Consider the following 15,631-nt stretch of genomic DNA (forward strand, 5'->3'; position numbering starts at 1 on the left):
TTATCGACCGTACTTTTGGAACTCCCAGTCTCTGTTGTCTAGAGGGCAGACTGATCGGGCCTTTAGCCATCGTGAAATGCAGTGGAAGTGGAAAGCATGCTAGTACATCGCCAGTTAGTCACCTGTTGCCATCATGTATAAAATGGACGCCTTACGTTGCAGATTCCCCATGCGACGGTGCACTCCTCGCTCGTAGCGGATGCCTGGTTCGCCTGACATTCTATGCCTGACGGGCGTAAGTAAATTTCCGCCTATAGGGCGATGGGTAAGGCTCACAAAGATCCATGATGTGGTTTCGGCAGATGGCGCAGTTGTCGACTACGATATCCCAAGCCCACAGAGCGACAGCGTTCCACTGCTCCAGTCAGTGCTGCCCAGTCCCGCACGATGTCGACATGTCTCGCCAACGTACCTTCTTGACTTCAAACTTCTTCTTGTCGGCGCCTTTGGCGATGACGCCGTCGGCCTTTTTGGCGGCCACCGGGGCATCGCTCATTTCGACGTCAGCCATGTTCGGATAGCTCGTGATCTCTCAAGAAAGCTCTGGCAGTGATGATGATTCCGTGATATCGCAGTGCCACGGCAGGAGTGTAGGGGTACGAGGATGTGTAAACGAGGGGAACAGTCGAGCTCTCGGGACTCGATGGATGACCTGTGCGGCTCTGGTTAGCTATCAAGGTCCGTCGTAGCCTAATGTTAGTCCAGCAGTTTACTCGCCTCCAACGCTGCAAGAAATGCTGCTGATTAAGCCTTGTCACCGGATGCAGCAGCCCTGAGTTCAACGGGAACTGGCAGCTAAGAAATGGGGTGTGAGGCAAAGCTTGCAGAGATAAAAAGGGAAGAAAAAAAGGCTGAAGCAACACCAAAGATCTGCTGCTGCTGGGCTTTCCACAGATGTTGTAATCGTGCAATTGCTCTACGGGACTCGAGTTTACTGAGGTAAGGCAAATCGCAGCGAGGGGCACGCTTTGATAGCGGCAGTAGTACCAGTTGCAGGCGTAATGGAGTCGCAGTTACTGCTGTCACTAGCAGCCGGGTGCCCTGCAGGTTGCGAGCATGTAGAGTCAACGCTGATGGCGAGTGTGAGGAGACCTCTGGGGTACTTTGAGGCTCTGGATGCTTCTCCGCCGTTGCTGAGCCATCCAATGACAACAAAGGCAGCCTAACGCAATAAACACCAAGGCGTAATGCAAGTCGCTGTGGAACAAAGACGTCAAACCATCTTGCGAAACTCTAATTCACTGATACTAAGGTAGGTAGGTTTACTCTGTATATTTAAATAGAGATTAAAAAGATAAAAAGAAGCATAAGAAGAGGGAAATGAATTCTATTGCAGCTGCTGCCGTGATTTATTCTTTGTTTCCTTTGTCTCTTCTCTTATCTCATTGAAGCTCACCCAAAGCCCACCACTTTAACAAAGCCAGCCCTGTGCAGACGCTGCATGTAGGTACTTTGGCAGCTGCCGCCCGGAACAAAACGGACGCTCGTCGAAGTAGCAGTACCGGCGCACCCACCCAAAATTCGTCATGGCCCCCGTAGCGGTACCTCTAGCTCCCCATTTCCAGCTGACAACGCATGCATGCCCAAGTCTACCTGCCTTAGTAGCCTCAAGGTAAGGAACCACCGGGGGCTGAAGTCTTCCGCAACTGTATCAACTCCATTCCAGAGCAAACGCATCATGACCACTGCCCAAAGCATCTAGTTTTAATCCTCCTCTCCCCCCCCGCCGTTCCGCTTCGCATCTTCGCATCCATCGCCAAATAGACGAGATCCCCTGGCACTTCACGTGATTGTCTGCCAACCGAGACGAAGCCTTTTCACTGCTCTCCGCAACCGACGACGACGGCCCTTTGTGCTCGACCTCGACCGAACCAAAGTATCACCAGCTTGACTCACAACTTCAGTCCCAATGGACGCCCACGCATCACCGAACAAGACCACGGCCAACCGTCGCAGGCAGCCTAGAGGCAAACCTGCCCCTCTCAGGGCGTATGCGTCAGAGAACGATGCCGCCAACTACGGCGCCTCTGCCCTTCACCACCACAGGACGCCTCAAACTCCCAAAAAGACACTCTCTGCTTCGCCTGCACTAGCGGAAAGCTACAATGCGCAGGCTGGTGGAAAGCAAAAGAACCGCAGCCACAAATCTAAGGGCAAAGTCGACGCTGCCTCTCCCAACTATCAGCTGAGCAACAATCAGTCGCCTCCTAGAACGTCGCCGACCTCGAAGCCTGGCGTTAGCGCAGCGTTTGCTGGTGCGACCTTTCATGCCTCGCCGTCTCCAGCCGATCTCCCCATTCCGAGCTTTCTCAAGTCCAACAGCGAGTCCCCGATGACGCGAAAGATAAGGGGCGTCATCCCGCAACCATCCCCCCCGGCCACTGATTCCGAGGCCCCTACGCCGTATCGACCCGCCTCGGCCTCGCAGCATCGTGAATCCCCTCTCGACTTCATGTTCCGAGCCCACAGAGAAGAAAGGGCCCGGCAGCAATCTGACAACACTGCTGGCCCGGCCTCGCTGCTGGCCGGCGTCATGTCTCCACCACACCACACGGAAACACCGTCCTCGTCCAACCTGGCAGAGAACCGCCGTGCATACAGCCGGCAGTCCTCTGGAGGTGTCGAGATATTCGAGCTGGATGGTACCGGAAGCCAACAGCTCGGCCCACCATTCTCAGCTCCCTACCAGGATCGGATCAAGGCTGCTCGCAGTTTCGCCTCAAACCCCCCGACTGCCCACACGGCTCCCCAGCACACTCCGAGCGCCAACAGCACAACGACGGCTGAGGATCCCACTGCAGCTCTCAAGAGGTTCCTCTTCTCTCCTCAGCCGTCCGCGACAACGACTCCATCCTCTGCCAACCAACCCCCGCGCATGCCCGAGTACTTTCCCAGCAGACAGGTGGACAGCTCGGGTTATGATAGCGCAGGCAGCATCCAGGCCATGGAAAACGATCTTAGGCGGATTTTAAAGCTAGATATGGTTTCCGAGGGTCCGCCAGCCGAGCGGAAACCTTTTACTCGTTAATTGTGATTGGCTTTTTTCCATTTTTTTTGCCTTGCATTTTCAACCAATATCGCTTCTCTATTTCCCCATCTCGGGTGATATATCATTGCTGTGGCTGAATGGGAAACGGTACCAAACACCTCCTTTCCCTTCTCTTCTTTGCTATGTCTTTTGCATCATCCTAGAACGGGATACAGTACGGCTGCCTACGTACGGCTTTCGGGAGCAAGCACTCGAGCGGTGTGCGTGTCTGTGTGTGGTTTTCAACTCTACGCAAGCTTTCGTTTCCTTTGTTTTGTTTCTCTTCAAACGGCCAAGGAGAAAGCTGCATCGAAGATGCTTTGGGCGCAAGCGGGCGAGAGGATTTGCATATCAACCATGGTTTTTAACCTTTTCTTCTTATTTTTAAACGGTACTTCGGTGGAATTTGACCCTGGATGTTACAAGAACATGTAACCTTGCATCAGAACGAAGATTTTTTTTTCTGCTTTGGGGCTTGACTATGTTCTGGTTTTCATGATACCCGAGGAGTCATGGGCGGAATGCTGGCAGGCTACCAGACGAAATCTCTGGCACGGACGGCGGTTCTGACGCTTTTCTGTGCTGTTTGCTTTTCTTCTTCTTCTTTTGTTCTTTCCCCTCATTTGTTGTTTATTGATTGCTTTCCTTTTTTCTTTGATCACATTGGCATTGGGAGGACTTTGACGGAATGGGTTTACAGGGCTGGGCGGAGTTGTATATGACAACCCCCCCTTTTTTTTGTTGTCTACTTTGCACGTTTCAGCCACTCTTTTTCTCGATCTTATTTTGTTCATTACTTTCGTTAACTTTGTCTTTTATTTGTCTCTCTTTTACTTTTAAGTTTGTCCTTTGCGAATGATGTTTTGATATGGTCATCTGTATGCTTAGGCTCAGCATTCATTTTACGTACATTACTCGTTTTATCTCAATGGCTGTTTTTTCGCATGAGTGGCGTGGCGTAGATAGCATTGTGATTCAAGCCTTGCATTTCTAAATGCGGTGCTTGTTGCTCCAAGTTTTACTTTTATTGCGATAACCTGCGGCATGGGTATTTGTCTTCCATTGTACTGAGCGTTTATCTTTGCTTGCGTAGAGTGGGGAGATGGCGGGTTTGCCATTGCGATTTCTCATCTCTGTCGGACGAGGTTTGTTTCTTTTCTAGACGGCCTTTTGCTTTCTCCTCTTCTTTTCTTCGCGCGAAAAGAGTTTTCCGTGGGAGACGAGGAGGTACTTGGCGAAGAAGTCTTGGGCGAAGTCGTCGAACTTTTGGTATGCTGCGCCGAGGCGGTAGGCGGCTGCTATGCCGCTGATGCAGGCGACTTCGTGCATGTTCTGTTGTTGTTTTTGGTATTTGTTAGAGATGCTTCTTTCTTTTACTTGCAGTTGTTGTGTAACGGGGATGGATGTGTGGGCATGTTATGATGTGTGTAGTGGAAAAGGAGAGAGGAAGAGAGAGAGAGAGAGAGAGAGAGAGAGAGAGAGAGACCAGACATACCACTAGAGTCCATGATCCGGCGAAATAGGTATTGTTGTGTCCCTGGAGAAACATGACGCCCGGGACGACGCGGACGTAATGCTGCCAGCGGTGGCCGAGCTGATGCCACCAGTTGAGCTTGATGATTTTGGCCTCGTCGATGCCGTCGATGGTCCAAAGATTGCTTCTTCGCTTGTCGAGGAAGATGGTCTGGTAGACTGGTTCAGGGGGGGTTTCGGACAAAGTGGATGCTTGGTTGTGCTTGAATTGGTGTTGGTAGTTGCTGCAGTTGAAAGACATTTCGATGAGGCGCGGGTTTTGCTGGTACGTGTACGTGTAGTACATGGGATCGAAAGACTGATGCTGTGAACCTGAACTTGAACCGGCGCTATAACCAAGAGTGGGAGAATCTCCCTTGGCAGAGGAGATTTGGTGGCATTGGGCTTCTGATTTGGGGTCTCCGCATAGCTCGGGCTTGAAGCGAGTTTCGTACTGCTTCGAGAAGTACTCGGAGTCGTGGTGGGTGACTGTGAGGTCGTCGTAGAAGGATGCGCCGCCGAGGACGAGTTTCTCGCGCCACGTTGCTGATTTTCCTAGGATGCGGAGGGCATCGTCGGCGAGGACGCATAGGACGAGGTTGTCGAAGTGCTCTGTTGTGATGTTGTCGGTGCTGGTGTCTTTGATGACGAGATGGACTCCTTTTTTGGATCGTGATGGGATGCTTTGGACTTCGGTGCCGGTTCTAATGGAGACTCCCTTTGCTACCAGATCATTCTTCCATGTGTCGTAAAAGTTGTGTAAACAGTCAAACGAGTACATGGTGGGTTGATTCGGCAGCAGAGTGTCAGCATCATAATCCCAGAGCTTCATGTTAGGATCGTTAAACAGCCGCTCAACAATGGCGGCGGGAACGTTTGCCGTCTGATTCCCCGTCCCGAGAAACAGGGCAATGAGCGGATAGACCATCTTGTCGCCAAAGTCCTTGCTGAAGAAGAAGAGGCGGAGCATGATGGAGATGGGCAAGAGGCCGAGGACGGGCATGGTCCATTTGACGACCTTGAGGAAGACGCCGAAGCGCTTGATGTCGGAGGAGTGCTGGGCGACGAGCTTGCTGGGGAAGCAGTTTGTCCAGAAGCCGGATGGGCCTTTGCCGAAGGAGACTTGGAGCTGGAGAGGCTGGGCTGGGAAGTTGTATTGGTTGAAGAAGTTGAAGGTGTGTTTGAAGATCTGATTTCGTTAGTTTATTATTACTCAAGTGAGGTAATGATGAATGATGGATATGAGTATAAGAGGGATGGGCTGACTTGAGATCCTCCTTGAACTCCATTGTTCATCCACGCTGCGCCGAATCTTTTCTCGTCGAGGGGGATGGAAGTTGCTTGGCCGCCTACGACGCTATTCTTTTCGAGGAGGGTTACTTTGAAGTCTTCTGTGTGATTGGCGAGCGTTGCAGCACAAGACTATTGAAGCAATGCAAGTTAGATTTCATATATGAAAGGCGATACAGATTCTAATGAAAATGAGAAGTTTGTTTACCATGCCTGCAGCGCCGCCTCCAACAATGACAATGTGGCGCGGCGTCTTGGTTTGGTTTCGAGAAGACATTTTTCACCGTATGGAAATGAGATGGCGATATACTAATATTTATTTCGAGAGAGTATTGTAGTTGATTGTCACGATGAACATGTTAAAACACAGACAGCAAAGGGGGTTTTGTTTTATATGATGGAGACGAGGCTTCGTGGACGTCATTGTTCGATGGGCGTGTCGTCCAAGGCGCCGCCATGATCGGAAGCCTTGTCAGGCAAGGGAGGGGGGGAAATGCATGACGAGCTCCATCCAACACTGATTGATTCTGTCTCGGTAGTTCTCTCTGATGGTAAAAACAGTTGCATGTGTTGATGGTTTCAAAGCAAGGGGGTTCTAATAAGTGCGTGCATCTGTGTACCTTGTAATGCGTGCGTGTTAGTCAATCTGTGAACGTTCACATGCTCCAAAAGCCTCGAATAACCAACTGCAAGCCGCAGCACAAACACCCTCATAACAAGGTCATCCATCGCTGTCAATTCAACCCTTTACAAAGCGCAAATTCACTTCATCCGCCCCAATTGAATTCCCCCCTAAATCCCTTCTTCTCGCCCTGCATTCAACCGCCAACTTGCACAAACAAACAATCCCAAACGACACCCTCCCACGTGACAGCGCGCCTGTCCATTCACGCAACGGGACAAGACAGGGATCACGCCGTGACTGACGCAAACGATCACGACCGAGATCACGTTGACAAATGCGGTGAAATTTTTTTGGCCCCCAAGTTGGATCAATAAGCTTGGTTCAACGACATTCCGGGTGCGACATTAATTGTGCTCGTTTTCTCGTACATCCGACCGCATCGAGACAATGGCGAAGCCCGAGGGCCGCGTGCCTGAGCTGGCGGACGATGCCGACGACGACGAGGCTCTGCGGTACGCGATTGCGCTGTCGCTGCAGGATGAGGCTGATTCGCCGGTGGTGATACTCGATTCGGATGATGATGATGGTGGTGGTGGTGATGATGGTGACGACGAGACAAGGGCGGGATCGTCGAGGTCAATCCAGCAGCAGACGCAGACACAGACACAATCATCACAGACACAGACGACACAGTCTTCACAGTCACGGCACCAGTCTCAGTTCGGCAGCTTCCTTCTTGATCGCAAGGCCATGGAGCAAGAACGCCTCAACCGCCTCGCCAAACGCCAACGTTCACCCACCGACGATGGCGACGACGACGTGGTCGAGGTCCCTCCGCCCAAGAAGCAAGCCAGGACAGTCCCGGAACCCACGAGCAAGACCACCACCAGTAAAACAACAGCAACAGCAACGGCGTCAGCTTCAATGAGGAGTATCACAAGCAGCAGCAGCAGCAGCAACTTACCGTACCCAAACGGCATCGTCAAACGGACGTGGTCTCGCGGCTGCCCACGAACAGGCGACACAATCACCATCGAGGAAGTGTTCCAAAAGGACCAGCTGGAGCTCGCCGTGCTGTCGTCTTTCCAGTGGGACGAAGAGTGGATGATTTCCAAGCTCGACATCAGGAGGACCAAGATACTGCTACTCGCATTCGCCAAGGACGAAGCTCAGGTACCCTTCCCTTCCCGCCCCTGACGTTCCCTCTCCCCTCTCCCCTCTCCCTGTCCCCTCTCCGGGCAGCAAACCTTGTGCGGCCGTCAAGTCTTTGAGTGTAATGCTGACAGGCAACCTCGTATAGAAGAACCTTATGCGTGGCAACGTGCCCTCCAACATCAAGTTCTGCTTCCCGCCGATGCATGGCCCTGGAGCGATGCACTCCAAACTACAGCTCCTCAAGTTCCCGGACCGCCTCCGTGTCGTCATCCCAACGGGCAACCTTGTGCCGTATGACTGGGGAGAGACCGGGGTCATGGAAAACGTCGGTATTCCCCTCTCCCCCCCTTGCCGTTCTGATATCATATTATTCTCCCTCACCCGTTTTGGCTTTCTTGCCCTTCTCCGTGCTAACCTGGGCCAATTCCGTCCTTGTCTACGTGCAGATGGTATTTCTAATTGATCTCCCAAGACTGGAGGACCCCGCCGCCCATCCACCGCAGACACCGACTGGATTCTACACGGAGCTAGTATACTTCCTCCAGGCAACGGGCGTTGGCGAAAAGATGGTTGCCAGCCTATCAAACTACGACTTTTCCAAGACGTCAGATATCGCTTTCGTCCATACCATGTGCGTGCAATTCCAGGGATGTACCCGAGAGGGGCAGGGGGAAAGAGGAACAAGACAAATTGCCCCTCCGTTTGACCGACGTTGTATTACTGACCGGAATCAAACCTCATCTTTTAGACCCGGAAGCCACACGGGAAAAGCAGCACAACGCACAGGTTGGTCTTGACAAGACCCGAGGTGTATGAATCGTTGCCATCGCTGACTGTTGCCTGCGAAAAAGGGTATTGTGGCCTCGGTGCTAGTGTAGCGGCCCTCGGCTTAGCCAATCCCGAACCTGTCGAGGTCGACCTTGTGGCACGTTTTCTACGAATACCCACTGGATGGGATGGAGTTGCTAATGGTAAGGCCTAGTGTGCGTCGCTGGGATCGATCAACCGCGGGTTGGTAGAGGCGATATACAATGCCTGTCGAGGTAAAACGGCCCAGCATGACGGATTCCCACCTGCTTACTCCCCTTGACCAACATGTTGTTTAGGTGATGACGGCATGGACGATTACAACAACTCCGGTGGCGCTAGTTCGAGATCAAGACCGGCCAGGAAACCGGCAGAGACGACGTCCAAGGAGCTCAAGGACCGGTTCCGCATCCACTTCCCTACGGATCAGACAGTGGCCCGAAGCAGAGGCGGACGCAATGTGAGTTATCACGGGCTCCCGAGGCCATTATGCTTGTGCTTGATCAGCAAGCGGTAATTTCTTGGCCCCGGGCTTACGACAGTTCACAACTGATACATGACAATGACAGGCGGGAGGCACAATCTGCGTCCAGGCCAGGTGGTGGCGGTCGCCTAATTTTCCAAGAGAGCTGGTGCGGGATGTCATCACTCGTGACCGGCTCCTCATCCACAGTAAAGTGATATTCGTGCGTCGGGTCGGAGACGGCCAAGCGACGCGGCAACCGCCAGGCTGGGCCTATGTAGGGAGCGCCAATCTCTCCGAGAGCGCCTGGTGAGTTGACGTCCACCACACACCCGGCTCCTTTCCCCCCTTGTTTGGTGCTTGCTGATGGGCACCGGGTCGAGACATTTCGTGTGACTTAGAGGCTGACTGTGCCCGCCGCCGCCGCGGTGACGGCCGCTGGGGGTGGTGTTTTTTTCTTTAGGGGCCGGCTATCTAGAGACAAGTCTACGGGAGGCATCAAGATGAACTGTCGCAACTGGGAGTGCGGAGTGGTGATCCCGGTACCTGAGTCAAAGAGCGTTGACAAGACACGGGCTAGCGGCGACATGGCCATGTTTGCGGGGACGGTTCCTGTTCCAATGCAAGTTCCCGGGCCTGCGTACGCATCAAATGACCAGCCCTGGCTTTATCCAGGAGCCTGAATGTGGTGTTTGACTGAGCGATTTGAGCGATTTGAGGGTCATGCGTAGCCCTTTTTTTCTGGAGCCCCCGGGGAAAACCAAACCAGGGGTCCCTGATGCTTACAGTTACATACCAGATTTCGACAACGGCAACAAGGATGAGATGACTTTTCTTCTTCTTTTAATTTGATAGATGGGATGTAAGATCCCTGGGCGAACCCAAAAAAACATGTGGTCAGAAGCGCAGAACATGCTTGCTTGCAGATAGCGTGCGGCCTGCATGAGTGGGGTTGGAGACGAAACCTTGTGGACGTGTTTTCTCGCTGATAGGCTGGCCTAGATGCGACCAGGGCGCAGTTGATCTGAAGAATGATACGATGGCAAGGATGCTGGAAATATGGAGCTGCCTCCACCGCGGCAAGGCAAGGCGCAAGGCGCAAGGCTCAACGGTTCGTTTCTTGGTCTGGAGTGATGTTGGAGGAGGATCCTCTTCTCTCGGCCCAACGAGAGACGGACGGAGCAATGGCCCACCGCGGTCATTCCATGTGGGCTGCGATGGAGGTGTGATTGTGAGGCCGGGCTATGTTGTTGAGCGCGATAGGCGTCAACGAGAGCGGCTTTTTTGCCCTCTTCCCTTCACCAGACCGGCCCGGTTCCAAGGCCATCGCAGGAGCATGACGAGTTTCTTCCTGATGGGGCTTGCCGGAATCACAAGGAAATTCATTGGGTGTGCGCTCCTCGGCGAACGATGTGGCTTGCGCCCAGAAAAACAAGCCGGGCTAAAGCATGACATGGAACGGGCTGAGTCGAGAGAGAGAAATCGAAGGCGAAAAAAAAAGGGCCAAGCCATGTGTTTTGTATGTATGTAGCTAGGCTTGGCGTTTGGGGAAGAAATCTTAAGCTGGCACCTCTTTAGACAGCTCTTCATTCGATGGGCGTATCATGAACCAATCACGCGCGGAGTCACGAGAGAAGAAACAGCTTGTTTGTGAGTCGAACCGCAGCAACATGTCTTCGGCTTCGTGTTTTTTTTGGGGGGTCCAACCACCTTTTTTTTTTTTTTTTTTTTTTTTGGAATTAATGTCCTGCGACTATTTCCGTGGCTTGGGCAGGACGGCACGCAGTCCTTTGCTGAATCCAGACAACAAATGACACTGAAGAAAAACGAATACATCAGAATTCAGGTTCCTCGCTTGGAGAGGCCGACGAAACTACGCGCAGACTAGTGGGGGTTGCATATACTACCTACCTAGGTAGTACTCATAAGTGTACGTGTGTATGTAATGTTCTTGTTTCGTTTCGTTTCGCAATGCATTGGCAGTAGGTAAGAGTAGAAGTAAAACCCACGTTTTGAGTCTGAACCCGATTTGGCGGTGCCTTGCGAAAAAAAAAGACAAAATACCTCCCCAAAAAATGACTGGTAAGAAAAACGTCCAGGCGGAGATGACAGCCCTTTGCAGGAAATGACAATTTAGAATACTTGCTTGTCATAGTAGGTAGTGCCGGTGAGATCGATTATGATAGAAGACCCCCCCCCTAAGCAAAATATGATCTGTAACGTCAGCACGGGGAAGAGGAGGGGGGAAGAAGAAGAAAAGGGTGCTGGCTAGCCATGCTTAAGTCATCCCCAAACGAACTACCCGGTGGTTTACTCGAACTACTAGAAAAAAGCGACTTCGCCGGTTCTCATTTGTCGCGACGAAATCGGGGCTTTTTTTTTTTTGGTTGGAGGGGTGTGTGTGCGTTGAGTGCATGTGGTGAGTGTGTGTGTTCGTTTCGCTTGCAGCTATTGATTGTATTAGGGAGCCGTGGAAGCCGACTTGGTGCCTTTTTTTTTTTTTTTTTTTTTTTAAAAAAAAACTGGTTTTTTCTTCTCGAACGACATTGATCGACGATGGCGCTGCATGTGTCTGCTTCTGGCTTTAGAGAAACTAGTTGATCTATGATGACGAGAGTATTCTCTCAAAATTGGCGGAGTAAAATAGTAAACTATTGTTTTGGGCGTTTTGTTGATGGTGGTGTTCGTTCAAGCAACATGAAAAAAAAAAAGAAAAACTCCCCGAAAGTTGGCCGTGATACCAATTAAAAGTGCCGTCACGTTTTCCCTTTTTTGTCTCTTCCTGGGTCCATTCCCACGTCACTTACACGACGAAAAGAGGAGCGGCTGTGCAAGCAAGCAAAGCCTTACAGTCAGATGTTCGGTCCCGTGTCTGGACTCTTGTGAAGAGGTGAGAGATGAGGAGTAGATGAGGATATCAGTTGCGGCTTGCACCAAGTGATCATCGGATGGCGCCGGTGGTGAAACAGGGGAGTCGAGATGACGAAAAAAACGACGAGTAACAAAAAAACAAAAAAGAGACGGTATTAGTTTGCATTGGTACCCCGTATCGTGACTTTTTTGTCCAGTCCAGCGTCTTTTGGGTACGAGTAAGTTTTGCCGCTGTTGGCCGGCAACAAGGGAACGATAGACTACCGTACCCAAAGTAGATAGGACAGATTAGTTAGCAGAGAGATACTACTAAGGTACCAAGGCACGGCCTGGATACTGCAAGTACTAGATAGACGAGACCAGACGAGATCAACGGAGGAGACGAGACGAGACGAAAACGAGGCTAGACAAGACAAGACAAGCAACGCCAGCTGGAATGACGAGCCGCTTCGCTCTTTGGCCCCAGTTGGCCAGTGGTTCGCCGGCCGGGCTTTTTGGGCTTTTGGCGCATGCAGGCACTCCGATTGGCTCGTGGCCCGTGCGTGAGAGGGGGGAGCTCTGGGGAGGCTTTTTGGCGGCGCTGGCCAGGGCGAGCTGCCGTCGCTTTCGGGACGTATCCCCGACCCAGCCGTGTTAGTGGTTGCGCACAAGTTTGTATCGCTGCGATAACTGCGGCTGCGTCCAGGTACTTGTGCTTGGGCACTTGGTCGCTGGAGGGGGGGCGGTGGGCCTGAGAAGCAACCCTGGCGATCCAATTTTCTGCTAGCGCCTGCGATCTGGTTTCCACCATCCATGGATCCGAAATCTAGCCCAGTCTGTGACGAGCCCAAGTGCGCCGGTTTGGTGAGGTACGGGTGCGAGTACATGGTACTGTGCTGTTGCTGGTCTCTTTGTTGCAGAATATGTAATGGGTACGAGTGCGGTTGCGTTGCTGCTAGCATTGGATCGCATCAAGTTCCCTCCAATTGGCTCAGCCGGCTGTTGGTTCTTGTTCTGTTCTGCTTGCTTTGCTTGCCGTGGGCGCCCGCTTTTGCCCTGCTTGGGGCCCCATGGAGAGCTGAGCGATATACGACCGGACAGGTACTGGAGGTGCTCGTACTGTAACTCGGCCGTGACGTGACAGGTCTGCACATACATGGCCTGACCTGACATGACATGGGGTGCTAAGCGAGCAACGCTGCCACGCGGCCAGACCAGCATGTGATGAAGACAATATGATGAGTGAGATTCTTGGCGGATTGGCGATGCAGGTACGCTGCATTTGACAGACAATGACTGTGGCAATGCCGCTTCCCACAGCGCTCGTGGCCTGGCCTGGCCTGGCCTGGCCTCCCATCTTGTCATTTATTTTGTCTTTCCTTTTTTTTTTTTTTGTGTGTGACTTCTTTTTTTTTTTTTTTTTTTGACTCTCACCCGGCCGGGCACAAGGACAAGAAGCGCATGGTGCTCGCATGGTTCGTGTCGGCCACTTCCGCGTCCGGGTGGCCGCCAGGCAAACTCTGAACCACACGCTTTTGCGTGTTCCTGAATTCTAATGAGACAGCAACAATGGTGTCCCACACGCACAAGTTACACATCATATTCTTCGTCGCAGAGCATTAGGCAATAGATACGCATTCTTGTGTGCGCGCGGGCAGAGGGGGAGACTGAGAGACCGAGACAGAGAGACACAGCAGAGCCTCTGCCAAGGGAGCCGGACAAGGAGACCGTCTCGTTCTCGCAGGCAGGGTGGCGGGCTTGGGCAAACGAACCACTGGGGCAGCCCTCTGGATCGACGGAAAATTCGGCGAGCGAAGGAAGCTGGCTGAAGACTTGCTCCCTATTGGACCGTTATTGCCGACCCGGATACGATATATGCGTGCCGCCAGATGGGCCGGAAAAAGAGGCACGACTCACTCTGACGGGTCAAGAAGCGGAGAGCGGCTCTCTCTCTCTCTCTCTCTCTCTCTCTCTCCCTCTCCACAAGCCATAAGAGCGAGACGAGCGACAACCAGCCCAGCGAGCGAGCTTTGCCGGCAACGCACCCTCTTGCTCAGCGGGGTGTGTATCCACGCTAAGAGGCTTATTCCAGCCCTATCCAACTCCTAGCGCATGGGGGGCGTTTGCTTAGCACTGGAGCATGGTGGCGAACGGCCGTGGGCCGGCCAACTTGGATCGCCAAACCACGGAGCAGGGCCAGGCGAGAGGTTGCAGGCCGGGTGAGCTCTAGTTTGCTAGTGTGCTCAGGCTTGTTCCGTTCTGTACTGTAGTTGTTGGTCAAGGCGGCATGACCGCTGCGAAACCAGAGAGAGAGAGAGGGAGAGAGACAGCTCGGCGCCATTGGAAAAATCCGGACAAGCAGGGAGATGAAATCTTTGGAAACGGCGTCATCAGCGGCCAGGGGGGGAGCCCAGAGGCAGGGCGACGAGTTTGATGCGATCTTGGCGCCTTGGCTTCGCGATTTGACAGGGGAATACGAGGATGAGTAAGGCATGCTTGCGGAGACGCGGCCATATCTCCGATCAAAGAGCCGCCTAGTCAGTCATGGGAGACGGCGAGGCGCAGAGGAAAAGGGGAACTTGCAAGCCTGTAGGGGTGCTCGTATAAGCGCATACAAAGCCATGGCATGAGCACCTCTTTTCGCGGGCCGGGCAATTGTCGGAGTGTGCGTATCGTTGGGGCACGTGTATTCACGATCTCCTCGTTCCCTGGCCTTTCTTGTCCCGCCTTGCTACGATAAGCGATAACAAGGCGGCATGGGGTCGATCAACTGCAAACCGGGCTACCGGGCTATTAATACATTCAAGCCAATGTTTCCAAGATCTTTGTTGAGGCTCAACGAGGGGTCCCGTGGAGGGGCTCTTCGGGGGTATTGCAATCGAGGCCCACGATCGTCGATTTCTTCCATCATAGCCAAACTAACAGTACCTAATAACAACAAGCCATGACGATAAATGCACGAGAATACGGCCGACTCGAAGCAACAGGCGGAGAGCGCCGGCATCAGCACCCACGCAGTCAAGTCCCCTTGCTTTCTGGTCAACACGAGAGACTAGTCGTATAGAGAGTGTGATAGAGGGCAATAAGCTGCATAACGAAGCGTCCGTCGTGTGGTATCAAGGCTCAGTTTTCTCTCACAAAAACACCAAAGAAAAAAAAAACCACCAGCATCTCATCGCAGCAGTAGCACGACCCGATACCGATTCGAGGCGATAAAAATCAATGCCGTAAAGGCGTGGTGAGGTCGCAGTAGACGGGGGCACCGCCAACCAACCTCTGCCGCAACAGTCAACAGTTTCGGGTGTCCAGTATACTCGTACTTGCTGTCCTGCTAACAAAGCCCAGTTGTACTCGTACAGTAGTGCCATCATTTTTCCAACTTCCCCCCCAAAAAGGCCAGCCGGGTTCAACCTGGACGGCCGCAGCCCCTCCCCTCCAGCGCGGAAACGGCTGGTTGCGGGAGCAGCAAGTTCGGTGCCTCACCTTTTTTAGGCGCCTCCACCAAGCTTGGGGAGGGGCCTTGGCTGGCTTTGGGCAAAGCCGCGGCCACGCTCGCGGGCATCCTAGCAGCAAAAGTAGCGCCCCAGGCCAGCAGGAAAGAAGCGTAGGGAGGGAAGAGGGAGACGAGACGAGACGAGGGAGCGTTGGCCCAGCGCGGCCCTTATGCCGGTACTATACGAAGCGTGCTAGTTGCGCTCTGTCTGTCTGTCTGTCTCGTCTCGTTGTTGGCCTGGCCTGGCCTTTATCCGCGGCAGGATGAAATTAGAGCTGCAGATGTGCTTGGCCGTTAGCAGCGTGTCTCGTGTCATTAGGTAAACTGGCATTGGCTGGACCATACGGAACCAATGCATTGTCATGCTTGTGCATCTGAGCAAGTCTCTCTCGCGAGTCCTCTCTCCTC

At 52.9% G+C, this 15,631-nt stretch overlaps 5 protein-coding genes across 5 annotated transcripts; 2 read left to right on the forward strand and 3 right to left on the reverse strand.

Moving 5' to 3' along the window:
- On the reverse strand, positions 1-511 carry Triagg1_651 (uncharacterized protein; the record flags this gene model as incomplete). The annotated part of the gene is made up of 4 exons (XM_062901517.1): positions 1-99; positions 156-226; positions 277-355; positions 413-511. 4 exons carry the CDS (start codon positions 509-511, stop codon positions 1-3), a joined length of 348 nt encoding a protein of 115 aa, XP_062761001.1.
- A 1,398-nt stretch (positions 512-1,909) lies between these two features.
- Positions 1,910-3,028, forward strand: Triagg1_652 (uncharacterized protein; the record flags this gene model as incomplete). Its single annotated transcript, XM_062901528.1, has 1 exon — positions 1,910-3,028. One exon carries the CDS (start codon positions 1,910-1,912, stop codon positions 3,026-3,028), a length of 1,119 nt encoding a protein of 372 aa, XP_062761002.1.
- A 1,158-nt stretch (positions 3,029-4,186) lies between these two features.
- On the reverse strand, positions 4,187-6,107 carry Triagg1_653 (uncharacterized protein; the record flags this gene model as incomplete). Its single annotated transcript, XM_062901539.1, has 4 exons — positions 4,187-4,360; positions 4,524-5,729; positions 5,807-5,962; positions 6,039-6,107. The coding sequence occupies 4 exons, from the start codon at positions 6,105-6,107 to the stop codon at positions 4,187-4,189; spliced, it is 1,605 nt and encodes a 534-aa protein (XP_062761003.1).
- Positions 6,108-6,902: 795 nt separating this feature from the next.
- Triagg1_654 (uncharacterized protein) lies at positions 6,903-9,563 on the forward strand (the record flags this gene model as incomplete). Its single annotated transcript, XM_062901550.1, has 8 exons — positions 6,903-7,628; positions 7,756-7,901; positions 8,083-8,241; positions 8,359-8,396; positions 8,462-8,581; positions 8,717-8,877; positions 8,987-9,189; positions 9,284-9,563. 8 exons carry the CDS (start codon positions 6,903-6,905, stop codon positions 9,561-9,563), a joined length of 1,833 nt encoding a protein of 610 aa, XP_062761004.1.
- A 2,950-nt stretch (positions 9,564-12,513) lies between these two features.
- On the reverse strand, positions 12,514-14,224 carry Triagg1_655 (uncharacterized protein; the record flags this gene model as incomplete). The annotated part of the gene is made up of 5 exons (XM_062901561.1): positions 12,514-12,928; positions 13,165-13,275; positions 13,325-13,570; positions 13,648-13,835; positions 13,883-14,224. 5 exons carry the CDS (start codon positions 14,222-14,224, stop codon positions 12,514-12,516), a joined length of 1,302 nt encoding a protein of 433 aa, XP_062761005.1.
- Positions 14,225-15,631: the final 1,407 nt, after the last annotated feature.

The sequence above is a fragment of the Trichoderma aggressivum genome (assembly GCF_033847375.1).
Source record: "Trichoderma aggressivum f. europaeum strain CBS 100526 chromosome Unknown scaffold_001, whole genome shotgun sequence".
Classification (NCBI taxonomy): domain Eukaryota; kingdom Fungi; phylum Ascomycota; class Sordariomycetes; order Hypocreales; family Hypocreaceae; genus Trichoderma; species Trichoderma aggressivum.